At 38.9% G+C, this 23,174-nt stretch overlaps 3 protein-coding genes across 5 annotated transcripts in view; 1 reads left to right on the top strand and 2 right to left on the bottom strand.

Annotated features, from left to right (window-relative positions):
• pld1a (phospholipase D1a) overlaps positions 1 to 8,864 on the bottom strand; it is a 31,966-nt gene extending 23,102 nt beyond the window's left edge. Inside the window, exon 1 of the mRNA XM_085390817.1 lies at positions 8,699 to 8,864. The gene's annotated coding sequence lies outside the window, so the exon portion shown is untranslated. The remainder of the gene's footprint in view (positions 1 to 8,698) is intronic.
• A 3,326-nt stretch (positions 8,865 to 12,190) lies between these two features.
• On the top strand, positions 12,191 to 14,876 carry ghsra (growth hormone secretagogue receptor a). Its single transcript, XM_085391177.1, has 2 exons — positions 12,191 to 13,695; positions 13,923 to 14,876. The coding sequence occupies exons 1-2, from the start codon at positions 12,780 to 12,782 to the stop codon at positions 14,234 to 14,236; spliced, it is 1,230 nt and encodes a 409-aa protein (XP_085247303.1). The 5' UTR covers positions 12,191 to 12,779; the 3' UTR covers positions 14,237 to 14,876.
• A 3,484-nt stretch (positions 14,877 to 18,360) lies between these two features.
• fndc3ba (fibronectin type III domain containing 3Ba) overlaps positions 18,361 to 23,174 on the bottom strand; it is an 88,088-nt gene continuing 83,274 nt past the window's right edge. For all 3 annotated transcript variants that reach the window (XM_085391794.1, XM_085391796.1, XM_085391795.1), the window contains exon 27: positions 18,361 to 22,937. In XM_085391794.1, coding sequence (XP_085247920.1) covers positions 22,626 to 22,937 — 312 coding nt within the window. In that variant the 3' untranslated portion in view covers positions 18,361 to 22,625. The remainder of the gene's footprint in view (positions 22,938 to 23,174) is intronic.

Genomic DNA, 23,174 nt, shown 5'->3' with positions numbered 1-23,174 from the left:
TCAGCTGATACCTTTCATTCTATCAAAATCAGAAAATATGCTCATATTTCTAAATTATTGGTCACTTATCATATATTGGTCATATATGATACACTTGCACACTACTCTGCACAGAAAAAAAATATTTAATTCACTGAATGGGCTACAAACAAATATTTTCTAATAAAATGTTTCTGAAATAAAGCAAAACAAAATACACTGAATTATCAAAAGCAGGCAAACCAGATTTTTATGTAAAAATTTGTGGAAATTGATGTTTTTTGTGATAAATATACAAAAGCTCAGAATCTGCTGAAGTCAAAGGCAGTGCAGTTCAAAAACAGGTAGGTTTTGGTAGACTATAAAAATATAGTATAGAATAGTATTAAAGACTAATAATTAGTTTAGACTAATAATTATGTAGATATTGTGCTCAGGTCTCTCTTTTACTTTCAACTTTACCTCAACACAGAGAGTTCTGACACAGTTTTGTGTACCAAACAATTATTGAGACACCAAAACCTGCTAAACCCGTCACAAACATTATTTCTCACTTTTGCTACACTTTGCTTCACTGTAAATCCAATATTTGCTCTTAAGGTATAAAATATCTTCCTTTATATTTCTAGATAGAAACAAAAGTATTTGGTTCTTTTTAAAAAATGATCTTCACTAGAATGTGATACAGTTTGCTCAAGAGCTTTGTAAGAAGGCCTGTTAGTTTCAGACAACAGATGCCCCTGCCATAAAAAAGACAAGAAAATGTGTTGACATTTTGATTTTTTTCATTAAGGGCAGGTAAAAAGTCATCATTAATCTGAAAAACATCCAGACAGAAAACCTGATTTGGTTTTACAGAAACAAAGTTTCGAGAGACAGCAGTTAAACAACAATGACTGAAAAACAATAAAAATAAAAGTTCAAACAGAAGAAAATAGGACAGAATCTGTTTTGCCTATGGCTTTTCATGATTCAGCAGTGTTGGTAACAACACTCAAAACACACACGCCCAGAGAAACAGAATAACGTCAACTGGTTCTTTAGAGCATGTGAGAAAAAATGAAACCACTTCCTGCATTTCATTAAAAAAAAGAAAAGATAGAAACTGTGTATGAGTCTTTTTAATCTCCCACAATTAACTGCAGTTTAGCATTAGGCTGACACCTATGTGGTCAAGTTTGAAAGAGGAAATGATCTTCTGACTTTCTTCTGACTAGCACCAAATTCTTCCAGAGCAAAAACTACTTAAAATGCCACTAGCACGTACGCTAAGAGATAAAGAGATGACAGTAAACATTCCCACTCTAGAGAACAAGATCCAACATGCTCGAAGCATCAAAAGAGTCACCAACTGCCTCAAGTGACTGTTTGTCTGCTTGGCTTCTGTTGTCCTTGTGAACTTTTATTCGCTCCATTTATTCATAAAAGTGAATGAATGAGTTTTGATTAGTTTCCTATTTAAAATAAAGCTATTCCTATTAAAAATAATTTCTTTGATATTTGGGCTTGATTTGGTTCAGTTTGGTTACTATTATAGCTACTTAAATTTTCATTGACTGTCACATTGTCACGTCTGCTGTGACAGATGTGTGGAGTGGAGAGAGAGTGTGGACCCAAATGCTGACGCAGAAAGTGATGGACTTAAAGTGAGCCTTTATTACAGCCAAGCAAAATACAAACAAAAGCAAAGGAGAGAATGACTAAGCTAAAAAAAAACTACAAACAAGTATAAAGAAACTAAAGACCTGAGAACCTGGGGCTTGGAGAAGTGGAACATGGAGAACTGCGGTGAATGACACACAGACGATCCAGCAACAAAAAGAGGAAGATAAAGGGCTTAAATACACAGAGAGATAATGAAGGAATGAGACACAGGAGGAGAGCACAGCTGGGAGTAATCCCATATGAGGCCGGGAGAAGGCAAAACTGAAAACACATAGGACGCAAGATTGTCAAAGTCAAACAGGAAACATGAGACATTCACAAAGACACAGACTTGACACTGAGGCCTGGAGATACGAATGACTGGAGAGACACAGGAGATGCACAAACATAGATGACATTAAACGTGGAACACGGGAAGGCTTCGTAACAGAAACCTAAAGACTAGAAACTAAGGATATAACACACACAGAGAACAATAAGAAGAACCAAACCCATGAATAACACTAACTCAAAGAATACAGACTAATCAAAAAACACAGCACTGAATCACAGACCCAGTATCTTGACACACATAGCCCCAATATTCATTTGAACTCACATTACTACGCAAAGCATGTTAACTGAGTCAGCACTGGCTATAAAAAGCTCACTTTGCATGGCTTCATTCTGCACAAAGCAACAGTGTGGAATGAGAAATAGCCCACCGACATGAATGGTTTTACATCTACAAAGCATCGACTATAGATAAGTGTATAGTGTAAACTGTGCCCACTGTTTCACGATTATTATAAACACAATAAAATTCCTTGTTAAAAAGTAATTGCTCCCTGTGTTAAATCATGAATTAACCACATTTTTTGGAAAGCTAGGTTCAGTTTCACTAACCACATCCAGCTATAGTTACTGTCAGTCCTGTTGAATTAAGAAATTACTTATATACAACTTGTCTGACCAAATGTAGTATGCTAAAAGATCAACACCAACAAATGGACAAAACTATGAACAATAATGAACCTTCCCAGGAAAGGCTGGCCAACCAAAATTATTCCAAGAGTGCATCAATGACTCATCTTGTATGTCACGAATTGCCATAATTGACTAACCACGAATTCTGCTCTCTATCAGAAAATCCTGAAGGAGAATGTCCGGCCGTCGGTTCATGCCCCGAAGCTATAGCATACTTGGGTTATACTGCAGAATAATAGTCCTAAATACACCAGGAAGGAGAAAGAAAATAAAGGTTTTGGAATGGCCTAGTCAAAAACCAGACTTAAATCTGATTACACAGCACATTCACACTCATAAACCAGCGGGGATAAATTAAAGCATTTCTGTCAAGAAGAGAGGCCAAAATTCCTCAACTGTGAGGTGGAGGAGTCATTGCCAGTCACAAAAATTTATGACCGTACTTCTTGCTACCAGGAATAGCACAACCAGCTATTCAATTTGAGAGACAAACTACATTTACTGGGTTATCTTTGTTTAACATTAAAATTTGTTTCATCACAAAACTTTAAGTGTGGGAAATGTACAAAACAAATGAATCAGGAAGGGGCAAATACCTTTTTCACGGCACTGTATATCTGTTAGAAAGTAGTACTTTTTTATGATTAAATATTTTATGCTGCCTATAGCTGTATTTCCTGCTCTGAGAATGTCCATGACCTCCCAAAAACCTTGACCCACAGAGAGGTTAACAAGAATGTCAAAAAGTGTGTGTGTAGACTGAGATGTAAAAAGCACAGTCTGTGTTATCTGTGTCTACAATATGCAACCTGAGAGTTATCTCTCTACTCCATTGTAATAAAAAAATGCCAACTTCCTGCTTCCTGTCCTGTTGTCATGGTGATAGCTTGAGCAGCTAGAGCTGCTTATATATAAATATCAACAGAAGTGCACCCGCCTCTCCCATCGTGTGCTAGCATCCCTCTTAAATGTCAATTAGTAGGAGTGTGTCAGAGAGTCAGAAAAAAAAGAGGAATTACAAGTAAAGTTGCCGCTCATCAATCTTTTCAATGAGACACATGGGAAATTTGATCTCTCACCATGTGACACAAAGTCATTAAATACATATCGCTTTACTTGCCATGCAGGAATCAGCTGTCTTGCATTCTAAAAAGGGCTAAATCCATTACTGGGGATGTGAAATTTAAAGTAATTTTTAACTAAAGATTTTGTGATATACGTGTATATCCCACATAGCAAAATTGGTATGGCCTGGATCTGTCAGAAGTGCCAACTTCATGCCAGATCCGGGCCAGACTTGTTTTCAATTAGCCTGGGCCACAAAAACCAAACCACAATCGGGCCAGATGTGGCATGCCATCACATAAACAGTGCCATCATTGCGAGACCTGGCCATATCTGGATGACATACCACTTACCATGACACCAGTCAGAACAGCAGTGCCGGCTTGACATCAGATCCAGGCCAGACCCGTCTCCTATGTGGGATTGTCAGCTACAGCTTGCTTGGTCTGTAATACTTTGTTCGTCAGATAAAGTTCTCCAATGAAGAATTTTTCTCACCTTCTGGAAAAGGGCTGCAGAGCATCTGAACCAACATATAGCAAAATTCTTCCCAATTGTGTGAAATAAATAATTGGACATTTTTGGGGGAAAATACACTTGTTATTAGAGATATGATGCCACACTCGAGTCAGTCGTAATGATCCGCAGAGGTGTTACATGCATGACAGTTTGCCTTTTTATAAGTGCCTCTATCCAACACTACCAACGCCGCCACGTCTAATGACCAATTTCAAGCTGAGACTTGGAGAGGTTACTACTCTAGCTAAAAGGCAGCCAAGACAACGCATGGTTCTGATAATCCAAGCTAAATGGCCAGCGGCAAAAGATTCCTGTTCAATAAGTACCGTAATAGTTAGATTAATAATTTATTAAAATTAATAAATCGATAAGCTACAAACTGAAAGAGTGTTATGAGAAAGTGGTACTAATAGTTAACTATTTAATCCATTATCAATACTGTACTATTGATTCATTCACAGAGCAACAATGGTTCATTTTTCTCTACTGTGTGCACACGTTGCATTTACAATCCCTAATTTGGTCCCATAAAGTTTGCTCAAATATACAAACCTATGACTTACTTCTCTCTGTGGTTTTATAACAAGCAAAAATGAGATATTTATGAGCGTCTTTGCACCAGAGCCTCTAGCAGCCCTGTTCCTGTAACAGTGCAACGACCCACGAGAGACACATGGGAAAGAAGACAAGGTCACAGCGGACGTGTATCTGCAACCAGAAAATATATATATATATATCTGCATCCCATATCAGTTCTGTGGCTGCTGGTGTCCCAAATCAAGTTCAGCCAAGAAGTATATATTTTGTATATTTTGCAGCTAAAAGTTTGGCTCACTCCTAATATTTTGCAGAAAGACAAATCAACATAGATACTTGCCTTTTACATATAACTACAAATAAGATACTTTCGAGCAAATCGTGTTGAGTGCCCTTTTCAGATTACAGTTTTGAGGTCTATACAGTGCATAAGTTCTTATAAAAGAAACAGAAAGCAGCGAGACCTTATTTTCTAAGGTGTCTCACATCTGGAAACATGATTCTAATTTACACAGCAACGTGCTGTTTTGGGTGGGAGCTCACACTGCAGTGGTTACTTCTGGGAAATGGGTTGTGTTCTCGGCATGAAGCTTAAACCAAAACCTAAATATTTTGAACAGAGCCGTCTGTTCAAATATGCTAAAAAGAAAATATTCTGCTGCTTCAGGGCATCCTGTTGGCAAAAGGGACTTAGATATGCAACACAAACATTTTTTAAACCATCAAAGGAGATTTCATGCACCAGTTCTAAAATCTTGTGTTTTCACTTCTCCATTGTATCTCTAAGTCATCACCTTTTAAGGTGTCTAACAGCTTTGAAGAAGCAAAAAGATGCTTTAATAATAGCTCATTAAACTTTAAATCTTCAACAGCGAACGGTACTTGCATTAGTGACTCTTAACTGCACTTTTGTTTACATTATAGGTCAAGCAAAGACAATATAAAGCCATTACACTGTGTTTTCAGGGCAGCCACATACACGGTTCATACCAGAAACTGCTAAACACATCAAAAGACAAAAATACAGCGCCCCACTTCTCTCTGATACATTCACTAATTACGCTCAGTGCAATCGATGCATCCTGTCTTTTTGCACAAAAAACAAAAATGTCATGCAAAAACACGTTCATCTAATGTCTACCAAATTATAAAAGAAGATTAATATCATCATGATATAATTTTTTGCACATTTTTGTTGTATTTATGAAGATTTCTGAGCAACATGGAATTAAAAATGAATAAAAGTTGCTATTCAACCTTTTGTTTAGACAGATTTCCCGTTTATGGTCTGTGCCATTGCATTGTGGTAGAAAACAGATTATTGTTTTGTAGATTACGATAAAGAAATAAAGTAATCAGTATAAAAACATCAGTATATTATCTATCCCTCAAACAGATTGGAGATTGTGGGAAATCACCTTCTCAGGCAGACTAAGATATGACATATGACACACGCTGATTATATGTTTTTGACACAATAACAAACTCTATGACTACGATCATCACTGCTTATTTACAATTTTACTGTAAAAACTTTTCTTAATCACCTCTAAAACGGACTCTGATGTCTGCATATATGTGTTGATAAAAAAAATCATTTTCAGAGCTGCTTCTTGAATCCAGAAGCACTACTTAAAAATGCATTTCTACCAGTTGACCTCAGCATATTTGTCCACCTTACATTGGCATCCAGTACTCCTACTTTTCTCCCTCTATAATAAATCCGCTTGCAATACATGTTTTAAAGTGTCAAATCATTGAAAGGAACACTGGAGGCGGACTGAACATGTCAACCTCAGCAGAGGTGCTGTCACGGATTATCCATTAAGTGTGAGGAAAAATAGGTAGTTTGTGAAATGTACCATCTATCCTAGATTCCTGTGCGATAGCCAGTCTGACATTTATGAAGTGCTGTGGCAAACACAGTGATTGACTGAAACTTTTTTAAATATACAATGCATGTAAACGGCATTTTTGCATTAGAGACTACAAGTCACACGCCATGGTACGTATATAGCAGCGCAACAAAGGTAACATAAATGTAGCTTGGCATTTATAGACTGAACAGTGCCAAGCTCCTCGTGGCACAGATGGTACAAAGATAGAGAGAAGAAGGGAGGGAGGGAAGCAATGAGAGAGGTCTGTGACACCTCTTTTTCTCTGCCCACACTAAAGCTGCCTATTATCTAATCCTTAACACCATGGATAGGGGGATTGGGATGGTCAGAGCGGCAGAGAAAGCAAGACATACAGTAGATGCCAGAAAAAGAGAGCGAGCAATCGTCATCATTGCCAGAGTGTCGTTCGGCTGATGGTAACACAAGGCATCATTGTACTGAGGGAGTGAGAGAACTGCTCCCTCTCTCTGTTTCAGCCAAGCCTGATTCGGCTCGACCAGTGTGGCCAAGTCCGAGGCTGGAAACTACTAAAGTTTAACTTGCGCCAGACCACTGAAGTGACTCATGATTACAGTGGTAGGAAAAAAGTATAGAGGATCTCTAAGTTCTTGAATTGAAGGGTTGGTGCATGCAAAATATAATTTAGTGCTTTAGAAAGGAAGCACTATGTTCAAAAATAGACACAATATGAATGCAAACATCTTAGGTGCAGATGTGTTGTACTGTATGATGTAGTATGAGTGTCAAATGGCCCAGTGAACGCGGGGAAATGTACATCGTGGAGAACAGCAGCAACAGGTTGGTCTCCTGGTTCATTTCAAATACATTGAAATAGCTCGTCTACAGACTTGCTCTTGAAAAGTCAATGAAAACTGTGAGAATTTGGAAAAGAATATATATATATATATATATATATATATATATATATATACATATATATATATATATATATATATATATATAAATAAGAATATATATATCTATAATGCTTTAATTATAGAGATATATTTTAAATCGTAGTTGGAAAGCCCAAAATAATATTTGATGGTGGCACATTGTCTGGTATTACACAAGCCAGAAGTTCACATCTGGATTTAATTTGTAGTACTAAATCTGAGAACCTTGCTAACAACACTGATCCCCCCTGTCTCTTCTAAGCAGCAAACTGCAATGATGCAAAACTTATTATGCTACTTTTTTACTTTAAAAGAATGGTGGGTGGTTATAGCAAAGATCGTACCCAAGAAATCGTCAGCTCAGTATTTTTCTTACTGTCCAACAAATATTTAATAACAAATACATCACACAGCAAGCACAGCAAGAAAACACATAGACTTAGGTCGATAAACTTAAACGCATGCATTTAAAGCCTCAGGCAGGAATAACAGTAATAAAGTTTACTGTTTAATAATGCTGGCACCACAACAAAAAGTATTGAGGTCATTGAATGCCAGAGGTCAGTATCCAGTATATCTGTTGCAAAGACAACAGAAGAACTGCAGAGGGGAGGGGGCTGGTTTTCTATGGGCGAACAGCAGGAAAAAAAATATCTGCAGTCTTCCCATGACATTCCAGCTGCAGCAACCAGTTTTCCCACAAGGCATGAGAAAGGGGACATCAGGCCAACACACAAACAGACATGCACACACGCACACCTGTGAAGTCTTATGCAACAGGTAAAACATTATTTGTCACAGCATTACACTGGTACAAAGTAACCAACAAAAAGATCAGGAGATTCATCTTCACACCTCACTATAGCAGCCACTCTTTACATTTTACACTTTACTTGTGACTAAATCTTAGTACAGCATATATCATTTTGTGACAAGGAACAGAAACAGTGATGCACATTAACCACGTATTTGCTCTGCTGCAGCTCAAAAAGAACTAATCCAACTTGTTCAGCAGTACTCCAGTATAATCCACTGTACATTTCTTGTCCATGATTCCAGTGATAACCCAAAGCCAAAGAGTGTCACAGACACATATCTCCCAAAGCCCCTGGACGCAAATAGAACAGAGCAGACACAAAAACAAACAGAGAGTCAGAGGGACACATTACCAACCTGCTCTTTCTGTGGACGTGCAGTCCACATGTTGCTTAGTCTGATCCACCTGGCTTTACTCAATGTTGGGCAAAACTAAAGCAACTAAGACGCCTAAGCAGACAAAGAATTGCACAGCAGCAGCAGCGGCGACAGCAGACAGCTCCTTCTAGTCTGCACTTCTGTAAGTGTGGCTGGGAAAAAAAACTAACAGTGAACTCTCTCCAACTCCTCAGGAAGGGAGGGGTCACACAAACTCTAGGCCAATCACAAAAAGAGACTCTTCCCATAGCCTTTTCTCATTGGATAAAAAATAGTGCTGGACTTGTGCTGAAGTAGGAGGAGTACACTTGGGAAATTCTTTGACACTGACTCTGCCTATTATCTCATCACTTCTCACTTTTACTCATTCTCTGTTATTTGTTTATTTTTCTTGCTTTCCATTATTTATAGCTCATCTCTCTGTGTATCATTGCACATGTCACTTGGGTGTTATACTAAATATTTAAAAATAAGAAGAAAAAAAAAGAAAAATAGTTAGGCATTTGATTTGGCTGTGTCTTCACTTAAACTTGGTGTATAAATACAACTTATACTCCGTATGTTTTGCCTTCAAACTAAAAGGAAAGCGATCTCTTCTTCCATCTAGTGGAATAATTGATGTACTGCACCTCTGTGCAGGCCGAGTAAAGCCAGTAGTTCTCGAGAGTGTATATTATGGGTTTGATAGGGACTTTAACCTGAAATCGACCACACCCTGGAAACACTTTCTCAGTTAACATTGCAGATAAAAATGTAACCACATTTACCACGTGCACTTGACACATGAAGGATGCTAAATGTGCTTCATTTTCAAATAAAAATAGATGAGAACTGTCTTTTTCTAAATAAATAACACACATTTTCAACTCTACTAAAAAGAAACGCATCTGAGAAATTAAATCAATCCCGACACTAAAATAAAAACATGACATAACAGGTAATACAACCAGTTTTGCTGTTAACTCGTGTTGTCTTAGAAACAATCCAATTTTGTCCATGTAAATAGTGAGTCAGTCTGTTATTTGGCATTACTTCAGTTGTTATGGGCACACCAAACCACGACGTTTGACTGTGCAGTACAAATGTCTAAAGTTGTGCTTTAGACCATTGTACAAATACGCACTTGCATGTGTAAACACACGCATCCAATGGTCTGTACACACGTCTATATCAAATGATGACAGATACATACCGGAAACCTTCAAAGCACGGCTGTCCCGAAAGCTAACGACAGCAAGATCAGTCTTTCTCAAGTCATTTCTAACTAACCGGCTTCGTCTCCTCGCTTAAACACACACACATCATAATTCAGTGGTCATAAACGGTGTCAGCTGGTAAGCACTGAGCAAAGGGCAGAGAGATAACACCAATTGAAACATGAGAATCTCATCCGTGCAGGAAAAACAGAACTATGCTGCCAGTCAAAGGTGTGATTTTTGCTATTTTATTTTTGTTTTTGCTTAAGACAAAAGGAAAATAATCTGATATATCTTAATTATATGTCATTAAAAATGGTGATAAGCCTCTCACTCTTATCGAGGCAATCCTAACCTACCCTAGAGTAAATATGTAATTAGTTTAGACCAACCAGTTCAGTGGGGCCGGGGCCGGAAAAACTGCATTGTGGTGATTGGTCTGCCTTCCATCCACCTTTTTGGGCGTTTGCACACATACATTCACTCACTGCATTTCTTATACTGCTGACTTACACTCTCCATTGTTAGTTAGTAGAGCAGAGATGCCAGAACGTGCCCAGAAATTATGGTGAAGGCTAAGTTATGTTGTTGGGCTTTTTGTGACAAGCCCCACAAGTTTGGAGGTCATTTTGGTTCCAATAGGCAACTTATACAAATGTGATTTGGCAACTTGAAGTCCATTCATAGTGTATATTGATCTACAACCCAAAATTCTAAGTTACTTCTGTAAATAAAGACAGAATGCAATGGTTTGCAAATTACTTGTTTCCTATATTTAACTGAATATAGTAAACTGAGAAATATTATTTATCTATCCATCTATTTTCTTAACCATTTAAGAAGTAGCAATTAAGTATAAGCTTTAAATTGTTTTTGCAAAGTAGGTTTGTAGGTGAGATTGTTGTAAAGTAACACATGTTTATTCAAATTCATGTATTCTTAGATTCTGAACATTTCAGTGAAGAAATAGATGTTATTTCGTTGTGGGAAATGGTATAATGTACATTGTTGTCCAAACTAGAGAATGTTTATACAGCACTGAACATATCAGGGGGTAAATTTTTAATGGCAATCTGAAAATGCACAAGATCGTTATCAATTATTCTGTTAGTGTTACCTGCGTTTTTGTTTTGTTTATTGTATTTTAATATAAGGCAGAATGGCCAGTTATCGTGCCAGTTCTTAGGGCAACATATAATATATTGTGAAAGTTAAATAGGTAATGGGCAACCAGAAAAGAAAGTGTCTTTTTCTGCTTTGTGCAAAGGGGTCATTTATTATAAACCATATTTCTAGGGCGCATGACAATTGAGACCTCAGCAGCAGCTGCTTCCAGGCCCTTGGTTGATGAGCTAAGAGGTGGAAAACGGGCGGAGAAAGCCTATGTGAAGACTTGAAAATTGGATCACACGACAACTCTGGATCATGGGTGGGAAATGGAATTTATTATGTTAGTTTCAGTTAGGTTTTGGCGCGTTCTAACCCTTTTTGTGTCTTTGTGGGCTGATCAGCCACTTTTTAAGTTTCCCTTTTGTCTCATTTAGGTAGGTTAGTGTTTGTTGCCAGCTTTTGAGTAGAGTTCTGTTACTTTGACCTCTTTTATGGGCTCAATATTTATTGTATTTTTATTTATTTTATTTTATTTTTTGTATAATTTAACCAAGTTTGTTTTATGGACTTTAACCCTTGCCTGACTTTCCTTGTCTTCTTGGTCCATCACATCATAAAACAGAGAGAGAGTCGACTTATTCTCCAAATGCTAATGAGGAATACTCTTTCTCATTGGCTGGTGGTAAACACAAAAGGCATAATTGCTTAAAATGCTGAAACCGCTACCAATCACTGCAACAGTACCGGTAGGTGGTGTTGCAGCATCACACTCAGAGCAGACCCCCACAACACAACCACTTCACTTGGGTAAGATGTTTTGCGCACCGGGAATCATGATCCACACACTGGATATGCACCATAACTACAGGAGCAGAACAGAAGTCTGGTGTTAAGGTGGATTTTTTTCATCGGTCTTGACTGATATTTCTTCTTTAACCATTTGGACTCTTAGATTTTTTTATTCCATTGACAATGCATCGTTCTTTCGTGGTGTTTGTGAGTTTTATTAAACTGTCTCCCTTCCGTCAGACAGTGATTGTTTTCACGCTAGTTGTTATTTGCCCGTTTGTGTTTGGCTGAGCCACTGTCATTTGCAGGACAGATGTTTTTTTGCTGCTGCCGCATCATTATGACCCTGAGTCTGACTCACCATCACATGCTGCCAGATGCAACTCGTCAACCGATCCAATATTTTGCTTTTTATTTTGTGAAAACGCGGGGACTTGCTGCCGCTGATGGGGACTCTTTGGGGCTTCTTAGCGCATGAAGGACCTCGGGCTTCTGGTGGGTTTCACAAATATTTTTTTTAAAGATGGAGAAGATAAGATGCGCTTAAATGTTAGATTTTTAAATACTAGATCTGTTTTTATTTTCTGTCATATCCGTTTTTATTGGAGTATACATCCCCAAAAAATTTCGGCTGGCGATTTATAGCTTGCGAATATCCGGATGTAATGCATTTTGTAACCATCACTCCTACTCTTCAGGTACTTTTGGAACACTTTAGTGTGCGTTATGAAGATGGGGTGGATAATTCGGATCGATCTGAGATGGCCTCATATTTCTGTTATAGTCTGTTCAACACCGTCTATGTCGTGTTTGATCTTCAAAGTAAAGAAGTGTTAGGCTACACAGGATTGCTTGCACCACTAAGGATATTACTTGTGTTCACGCCTGATCTCCTCCGTTACACGTTTTTCTTAACTCCGGAAATCAAACAATGAATAACGCAGGTGAGTGCGGCATCGAGGGGCATGAGGAGTCCCAGATCCAGGGTGACATCAGCAGTCAGGGTCAGGTGCGGCCGGGAGAATAACCCAGAGGCAACAATGCCCTCCTGGCCCAGCCAACTGGAGTGCCTCCACCATAACTGCACCTGGGAGGAGACCAACAATACCATAAGCAAAGCTGACCCTTCCCCGCCCCCTCTCAATTATTATTCAATTCCTCTCCTAACGGCCATCACCGTCGCCTGCACACTGCTGTTTCTGATAGGGGTGGCCGGGAATGTTATGACCATTTTGGTGGTCAGCAAGTACCGGGACATGCGCACGACCACCAATCTGTACCTGTGCAGCATGGCGGTATCCGATCTACTCATTTTCCTTTGCATGCCACTTGACCTCTACCGCATGTGGAGATACAGGCCCTGGCGCTTTGGAGACGCGCTCTGCAAACTCTTTCAGTTTGTGTCAGAATCAAGCACTTACTCCACCATCCTCAGCATCACCGCCCTGTCAGTAGAGCGCTACCTGGCGATCTGTTTCCCATTGCGCGCCAAGGCTCTGGTAACCAAAAGGCGCGTAAGAGCCTTGATTTGTCTGTTATGGACAGTGTCCCTTTTGAGCGCAGGCCCTGTGTTTGTCATGGTGGGAGTAGAGCAGGACACCATGGGGCCACTAAACTTCAGTTCGTGGATGAATGAGTCTAACTTATTCCTGGAGGCTGAGGACACCCGAGAGTGTAAGATGACGCACTATGCTGTGCAATCCGGTCTGATGGGGGCCATGGTGTGGCTGAGCTCCGTTTTCTTCTTCATGCCCGTGTTCTGTCTGACAGTGCTCTACGGCCTGATAGGCCGTCGGCTGTGGCAAAGGCACCGGGAGACGAACATGAGCAACCGCGTGTCTCACAGGGATAAGAGCAACAGGCAGACCATAAAGATGCTGGGTAAGTTTCCAGAACGCGCAAATTATGCAAAAATTCTAAAGTTCTTACATGATTCGAGTTTGAGTTGTCGACACATGAAAGACACCTTAGGGCTTTAAACTGTGTTCATATTAAAGTGATATCAGTTCAAATGTCCAAATAAAGATATATATGTTTAGGTAGAAAATGTTAATCAGCATCTCCTTTGACTAACCCCTGCTCCTTTTTATGTTTTTTTTTTCCAAAAGTGGTTGTTGTGCTGGCCTTTGTCCTGTGTTGGTTGCCTTTCCATGTGGGTCGCTACTTGCAGTTCCGCTCTCTGGATGCTCCTTCCCCGTTGCTGTCGTTGTTATCCGAGTACTGTAGCTTGGTGTCAGTGGTTCTCTTTTACTTGAGTGCTGCCATCAATCCCATCCTCTATAACACCATGTCGTGGAAATACCGGGGTGCAGCGGCGCGCCTCTTCGGCCTGACCGACAGCCTGCCGCCACGGGGTCGCACAGCGAGCACTGTGAAGGGAGATGGCTCAAACGGCTGGACAGAGTCTACAATCAGCTTTTGAATGCATGGCCTAAATGGCTGGCGTAATGAATAAAGCTATTAGTCGTGGATCTACATTACTCACGTAAAGGCCCTAATTTCTGTCAGGGCGATGCAAAATTGTGGTGAGCACTTGCCTTTATTTGACTGGAATCAAAAAGGATGATTAAAAAAGCACGAGCCATAAACGCTCCATATGCATAAAACGCTTTCTTTTAAATACAATTTGCTCAGTTACTTGTCTTGTTCGGTTATTTCAGCAAGTGCCACACACTATTCATAGAAAACAATTGAAAAGCAAAACTGGTGAAGTGCAAAAGTCACTGGCCTGAAATGCTTACAGGATATCAATCAAAAACAGACACGCACGCCTGTGTGCTCACGTATAAATGTCACGCACATCTACAAATGCCTTATACTGCATTTATATTCTGGATGACAAAGAAAGCACTGTAGAATTTGCGGCACAGCTCTGTACTCATTAAGACAGAGGCAGAGGTGCAGTGTGTATGTGCATGTGTGTGGAAGAGATTTTTGCATGTGCTATGCAGGCCAAGTGTCATGCTTTTGGGTATGCTTTTAGTCACGTTACATGAAGATGTCGTGGGTTACTGTTATAAGTTGTCAAAATCCCCAGTGGGCACTTTTATATTCAAATCAATGCTGTGTTTGGGATCAATGGGGTGAGTCAACAGTCCCTGTGAGTATTCTTGTGAATCTTTGTGGTGCACAGCCTTTGCTTTTTTTTGTGATTGTGAGACAATTTATATTTCCAAAATATGTATCAGTCTCTGATCTTGTTGAATGTATTTCACTGTTAAATGATCAGCACTGTTTAATCTGTAGGACCATCAGAAATGTGTATTAGGGGGTGTGGGGGGGTCCTATAAGGTAGCAACGCAAAAGGTTTTTACAGGTCTGTTTAGGTCTGGTGCATACACAAAGAAAGCTGCCTGTTAATGTATAAATAAACATGTTAGCAGTCACTTTCTGGGCCATGTGAACTGTGCACCATTTTCCAGCAGTGTTATCCACATGTTTTCAGTCACCAGCTATAGTTACATATGTTGCACTGATTAAGCATACAATGCTATCTTTTGCTGTGGCTGTAAACACAAAACGTTATTATAAATTTGTCTAATTTACCAATAGCAATCATGCTTTTTGCAGCCATATTTATGGCAACAAAAACATTCATTTTCACTAGTCCTGCTTCTATACAAGTAGCTTCCACTGTAAGCTAGCCCAAGGCTTCACACTTATCTTTAGGAGACATGGTTTTCCACTGACAAACGAGAGAAGTGAGTTCTCACACGATGTAAACTGTATAATATGTGTCTTCTTTTTCTCATTTAACAATTTACTAAAGCCTGGAAGATGAAAAGTCTTCATGGGTGATTAAACAGCAGATCATGGCATGTAAAGTGATTTTAAATGTTCTCCAGTCTGATGAAGTGCTACAACAATGTATAAGAAAGTTTTAAAATAGATTTTCCTTTGAGCTTGTGTAAGATAACACAACAGGTGGAAATGTAAAAGTGGTACATTTTGTAAAGTGATTTGTAAAGAGCCTTGTCGAAAAGATCTTTGCTATAATTTGTATATAGATGCTTTGTAATGCAGTACACTCAGGTGGTTTACGCAGTCCAAATCACCACAGCAGCTTCCTTGATTTAAAACATGGCCTCATGACTTTGAAGAATGTATCTGTTAAATGAATGTTTATGACCATATACTGATAACATGACATGCTTTTATCAATCCATACTTATTAACAGTCAAAATTTATTGCTTTTTTTTTTTTTTATTAATCTATGTGACTATCTTCACTTAGTTAATGTGTATGTCTATGATAATGTCTTGTAAAAGAAACAAAAAGTTTCCTCCTCTTTTGTACACAGTATTCATATTCTTTGTGTAACCGACTCGACAGTCAGAAAGTTGCCCTCAGCAGATATGAGATGCAAACTGCAATCAGGGTTATTAAACCAACAAACACCAGTAAACACCTTCTCAGTCACATTAAAAAATAACAAAAGATAACAATAGGGTATGCAGTCATTTCTCCATGTGGCCCAGCAGTACCCCACTATATAATGTTGGCCTCAAAGGGGTTTAACACTGGCCGAAGGGACACTGCAATGTGCCTCTCCCATCTCAGCTGACAGGATTTTCTTGGTGCCACCAGGCTCCATTCTATCACATTAGATAGCTTATAAGACAGCAGGTGCTGCCAATATGAAGCAGACCTCAAAAGAGCACTCATTCATCACTAAATTCCCCTCAGGTACTTGATCAAAACACTTACAGGGGAGTCAGCAAAAGCCTTTGAGTGCAAAAATGTTCAGCAGATTGAAAATTAGAATGACTATGAAAGGTAATGAAGGATTCACAGGGAATTAAAGCTCAAAGTTGAGTTGGTAACTAACAGGAGAAGTGGGTGGATGAAAGGTGGAGAGAAGAAGAGATCTGAAACACAAAAGTCCACATGAAATACCTCAGTGGAAATGGACAATAAAACACAAGGTGAAAGAGAAGAGGCTCAAACAGTGAGTCAGAAATCATAAGAGCTTGTTTAAATGAAGGTTGTGAGTGTGGATAAATTAACATTACACAATTAGGATGAGAGTGGAATTAAATAAGTATTTTTTAAAAATGCAGCACCTTTTTTTTATTATTTTGATACCAGTTCAGACAAGCTAATGTTTGCTGGTATACCAACACACTGACTGTTTACAAGTACACTCACAGGGGTGGACCAAAAATGAAGTCATCTGCAAATGGGATAGTGCAGATGGTTCAGACCAGGACAAACGCAGCTATATTTTTTCATCAGTCTCCTGATGATGACGACAAAAAGAATCCTCCAAGAAGCTTTCGTTCAAATAAGATTAGGCATCTGTGTCCACGCTAGTGGCACCTAAAGTTATTGTCAATCTCCTTCATCCTGGTTGGGACAAGCACCCTGTGTCTGTGCTAAATTTTACATTTAATTCGATAGTCAAGTGAAAACATTAAAGGCATCATTATAAACATCAGTCTGTACAAAAGAACCCCAGCCTGCAGTTTTTTGTTAATACAAAAACAATTGCTTAAAAATTTAAGTCTAAATAGTTCAGTATAGACTTTTGAACATGAAACGAATATGAAATGTTGATTTTCCCCATGAGGAATACGTACATAACCCTATCAGTGTATTAGCAGTCTGGACTGTTAATTATTAAGCTATCAATTTTGACCCAAACATTTGAAAGCCACAAAGTGACACTTTTTGTTTTGTTTCTCGGGAATCTTTGGAAAAAGGTTCCTGCATTAAAAATGTGAAAACTGGAACACCCGACAGTGAAATCCTACCACTTCCAGTCACTAGACTTATACCATATTAACCTATAGAACGGTATTGTTCAACAAAAGCTACTGCAGTGCACTTAAAAAAAGGATTTGTAGTTTGACTAGGAAAATAAATGTTTGATTTTCTTTCATAAATGTAATCTATGGTCTTTTTGTTAAGACAAAAAGACTAATGTTCCTCTGATGCCCTTGGATTGCCTGTGATTGAGGAATATTGACCTTGCAGTGCTGCAGTTTCTGTCCGGCTGCTTTCAGGGCCAGCAGGGCATAAAGTCTGTGATTTAGTCTTGTCACAGCTTTCTGGTTAAACAGTATTAAGGCCACCAGAGAGTAAATCTCAACATGACAAACCTTCACAGACACACATTTACACTCACCTCAAATCCTTGAACCCTAAGTGACAAATTAAAGGCAAAAACTATTATATTAATGATTTGCGGTGAAATTTCAAATGAATTACAGTGCTCGTAAGATGAGCTCTCCAGCTGAGTAATTCTAATTTAAACCCTAATATTATAAATATTGATTATCAGTCCTCTATGTTTACAACAGTACACAAAGATGATGCAGATGAAATGACAATAATGACCCTCTTATTAAATCTGAAAGATACAAATCAATACTGCCACAGAGAATGTCAGAAGTGTGTTTATACTTGTTTCTCCACCCTATATTGATGTATTCAGCTGGTTTGGGAAGTCCTATCCAAAAAAAGAACAAACCAACAAACTGCAGAGCATCATTGTGTTGAAGCGTAATGTTGACATTCAATAAACAGTGCAATTAAAGACAGAAAAAAATTAAAACATTTATTGGGCATAAATATATTATATATACGCTACCGATACAGTTACGTCTTACATACATAGGGTAGTATTTGCAAAAATCTATACATTAAAATTGATATGGCAGTTTCTTTTATATAATGCATATGAAATTGTCTAACATTTACAATACAAGAAGAAATGCATGAATTTCTTTTTTTCCTCAATTCGTAGACCATGACAACGTTGGAATGTTTATTTTTTAATTGTGAGGTAAAAATATGTTTCTGTTTTTGTCTTACTTAAAAAATAGTTAAATACCTGTGAGTCTCTGTATGTTTGTCAAATCGCCAATCTCTCAGTCAAAATCTCTACATGTACAAAACATTCAAAAAAAAAATGATCAGAAGGCACAGACGTGGGGTTGCTGGGCAAAACATTGTCTCTCACTCTTGACATACCCGCCAAATGTACAGGACCTGCAGGGTGGTGAGTAGGGAGGCTGGGGTTCTATAAAATCACCTGTATTTGAGGGGAAAAAACGCAAAAAACCCCCCAACAATGCACATCAAGGGAGTACCCTGCCCACAAACACAGTGCCTTTTTGTTAACACTGTGCTAACCTTGGACTATTTAACACTAGCATAACTGGCCTGACAATGACCATACACCAAGCAAACCTCTGCTCTTCCACTGGGGAATTAAGGCTTAAAAGGGGGTAGTGTTGGGCAACATAACATCAGGAGTTTAAGGAAAGGACACCTCACAAGTCACCTGTCAATTACAATGCAACAGGCAGACACAAGATGAACACATCAGACAAAGGCACCATACTCCCTATAAACTTTCCTTTCTTTGTGGCTGTACTGTGCATTCTGCAGAGAGCGCCCCAGTAATGCCAATGTCACAGTGATGCCAATAACAGAATAATGCCAATAAAAGTAACAGACAGTGTTGGCAGTAGAGTTTGGAATAGAGCAAAGGATCGCGTTTCCTATCGCTCATATTTACCTCATCAAGCCTAATGCTTGGCATAAAAAAGTGCTTCAACTCTGTTAGTCATAATGAATTTACCCTCTTCTTCTATAGCTCTATAGATATCTCTGTATATCATCTCTTAGCAATGTACGGACACAAAAAAAGCTCACTACTGTTATACCAGCACAAGCCTGAAAAAGGATTTATCAATATTATTATTTTCATCATCTGCCGGAAACCATCGTATGATTGTTTTTGCTTTCTTTACCTTTCAGTGTGAAATCAGGTTGTGTAAAAATTAAAAAACGGGAAAAAAAACTCCACCGAAAGGGGCTACACATTTCATAATGGCACATTTTGCTTTACAAAACAAAACAATAAAAGATAATATGAAAAGAAGAAATATCACAGATCAAGTTAATGTTTTTTTTTCCTTTAGAAAGAATAATGATAATAGTCGTAATGCTGTGTCGCTGCAGAAGAACATCTCAGAACCCTTTAGACGATTCAAAACGCAACAACTAGTGGACATAAAAAGTTTGCACTTTGGCATTAAAACAGTAAAAATAGATATCAGAAGCTTCATTATAACACTAATCAGAACAAAAGCCAAAGGCAGCAACGTTTATCCCAAAACAGATGACTTGAATTGACCATAAGACCTGGCTTGCTACATGTTTCTCTAAGCGTTTCAAGAACTGCTTGCCTGTGCACAGCCAAAACAGGAAATGTAAAAAATAAAATAAAATAAAATAAAAATACATAGGCAATTTGGTTAAATGTTTGAAACGGCAATGATAACTGCAATTCATGGACTGATGAGCTACAGGTTCCCAACAGCTGTAAGAAAAATACTTAAAGGGTTACTGAGATAAGGAATGCTGGCCTTAATCATACAATCTAACATACATCCATTAAAACAAAAGAAAAAAAAAACATGCTACAAGAAAAAATTAGTATATAACTACACTTGTCTCTTAATCTTTTAACAATAAATAAATGAAGATTGCACTGTAATTGGCATGTAAAGTACTGTATGCAAATATATAGTATAAATAAAACCTAGAAAAGAACTCTACCTTTACTTTCCCACCAACTTTGGCAAAGGTTTTTTAAGCTAGTAAACCACTTTACTTACTGACACAAACAGGAGCAAGGCACAGCACAGACAGAGCACAAGATACAGCATCAAAAATGAGAGAACAAAGGGAAGGAAGAGAGAAAAAAAGAAGAAAAGAAGCTAAAATGATAAATTATCATGATGACAGCAATAGGGATGACAAGATTAGATCTCCCCTCTGTGAGGCCTTATCCCTGAGGTACATTACAGGCTGCCAATCAGAGCTAATCATTACCTCCGTCTCCCATCCAATCCCTTTTACTCCCTGCACCCCATCCGACAAACATGTCACACATTAATTACGCAGGTCAGGGTGACTTCTTTGGATTATCGGGGCATGTATTGGGTTGTACCTTGGCTTTGTTGCTTCGGGTTGGGGTTAAAAAGGGTTTTGGGGACTTGGGTGGGAGGTGAGGGGCTGTTATGTGTGTTAGAATGCCCTGTTCTGATGAGTTGTGTCCTGTCAAAGGCTTGTTTGGTTAGTGAACATTAGTTCAAGTCCTCAGAGAACATGTCCGTCTGAGGAGAGACCACAGACTTGCTACTGCTCTGATTACATATCAATAAAGCACCTTTTAATAGAGAGAGTGAGAGAGAAGAGAGGGAAAGTGAGAGTAGTGCATGGGCAGACAGATGGGATGGATCGAAAGCAAGAGAAAAGTGGCCAGAGCAAAAAGGGTAATTACAGATAATCACGGGTGGGAAATGAGAAAAGAGGAGAATAGACTTTAAATGCATCAATTGACAGGCTAGCCGGAAGGAGAAACAGCTTTAGCATTGCTCTGGCTGGCTAATTCTTAGTGGGGGCTAAAGCACAAGCTAACTCCTAATGGCTTTCCTAGTTAACACCCATACAGCTCTGAGAAGGCCGGTTAGCTGGCAGACTGTTAGCACCTCTGGGTCAGTGGAGCTACGTACATATCGCTAGTAAAGCTACAGATAAATAGGCTGGAGCAATGGTATTTGAGATGGTAGATTAAAGAAGAACTGACCAATGGCCCAAAATATGCTCAGCCCAGCCCTTTCCTTGTCTGCTGCAGCCGATCACAACCACAGCCCGGCTCCCCAAAGCCAGTTTAAGCCTCACAAACCAATACCTTCAAGGGCTCATATTCTGAACCAAGACAAGTGTTTAAGGGCTCCTTCAACTAAATGTGCAAGCTGCTGAGCTGACCTCAGAGCTGCCGTCTATGAGCACCTAGAGTCCACTATTCCCCCTTTTACACTGTACTTCAGACCTTACATTGCCATCACTTATATTACATCAATTTATAGCATCATAGTATTTGCTATAATATACATATCTATATATAGAGTTCATATATTAGATTACTGGTTTTCCATTCTTTTGTAGATATAATAAAATCAAAGGATAGCAGCATCTTAAACCATACATGGATTGCATCACTTTGGTAGCGGAAAGAGTGAATGAGTGAATGTAAAAAGCTAAGCAGATATGTGATTTACTTCTTAGGATGAAATGTCTTTCTCATTGTCATTGCATTAGTGTAATTGGATATGTGTGCAAGGTTATGCATGTAAGTCTGCACCTTTGTCTGTGCACTGGGTATTTGTCAGTCTGCATGTGAGAACGGGTGCAGATTGCGTGAAATGTCTGACAGCCTGTAGAGTTGTAACAAACTGGGTAAGTAAGAACAACTAAAGCTTTGAAGGCCTACACTGGAATATGGCTGAATGAATAAAGACTACAGCAAAAAAAATGCAAATTAAACACTGAAAAATAAACCAAAAAAGTAAGGCAATGACCATCAAGAAATATATGTTCTCTAAGTGAATATGTTTTAAAAAGATACAAAATAAAAACATGCAAGTCAGTCTGGAGAGCAACTGTTTTGCTCACAGCTATTTTAAGGCTTGATTATCAGCTTTCTTTCCCAAACGAGGTACAACTCAGACAAGGCTTCCCTCGACAGAAATCCTTAACAAATGAGACGGACAATGGTATGAAGACAACAGAGACGGAGAGGGAAAAAGTCCAAGGTGAGTGAAGGCAAAAGACAACAGGAACAAGGTGGGAAAAGCCTGAATCAAAAAATAACCAAAAAAAATCATAGATAGCGTTGAATGTACATCTCAAGTGTTTGTTTTGATTTCATTCGGTTCTTTCATAGATGTTTTTTAAAGTTTTTTTTTCTGCGATTTTGCTTTCTCTTTCTATCCTATAATTAAAAATTCCCTCACTTCATGAAGAAGTACTGTAGCAAGCAGGCCATGAGGATGGAGAAGCCTGCAAACACACACACAATCAGCGCCGCAAAGCGCTCGTCGCTCGAGATCAGGCCCGCTCCTTTGCCTGCTTCCACGGCACACTGCTCTCCTGATGATGCTGCCTCCTGGCGACGCAGCGTGAACAAAGAGGAAGGGCTCAGTGGTCCACACAGCTCCTGGCACGTATCCTGGCAACGGCGGCAGGCACCCACACGGAAACGGTAGTCTGTGTTGCTCTGGAGACCGGAGATTTGAAACATACCCTCCTCTCCCTTGAAAACCTTTGAAGGCAGGAAAGAGGTGAAAAAAGTTTTACAGCTGACTTGGATAAGAAAGACATTTTAAGAAAGAAATAAGATAAGCGCAAAGGACGCAGATTTTCATCCAACTAAAAAGCATAACATGCTCCTGAGTGAAATCATTTTAGCTAGAAAACAGACATGCATGCTCACGTAAACTCATATTTTATTCAAAGAACACAGAAAAACAAAACAAATTAGATGTTTAAACTGTGAAAA

This window comes from Rhamphochromis longiceps, linkage group LG19, assembly GCF_057381845.1.
Source record: "Rhamphochromis longiceps isolate RC_006_pf linkage group LG19, R_longiceps_female_GT1.1, whole genome shotgun sequence".
NCBI classification, from domain to species: Eukaryota; Metazoa; Chordata; class Actinopteri; order Cichliformes; family Cichlidae; genus Rhamphochromis; species Rhamphochromis longiceps.
This window is presented reverse-complemented; position numbering and strand designations above follow the sequence as displayed.

What these genes read in the sequence shown, in the direction of transcription:
- ghsra (XM_085391177.1), top strand. Translation starts at nt 12,780, where the DNA reads ATGAGGAGTCCCAGATCCAGGGTGACATCAGCAGTCAGGGTCAGGTGC. An exon ending in GCAGACCATAAAGATGCTGG is followed by an intron (nt 13,696 to 13,922) that starts GTAAGTTTCCAG and finishes TTTTTCCAAAAG; the next exon opens with TGGTTGTTGTGCTGGCCTTT.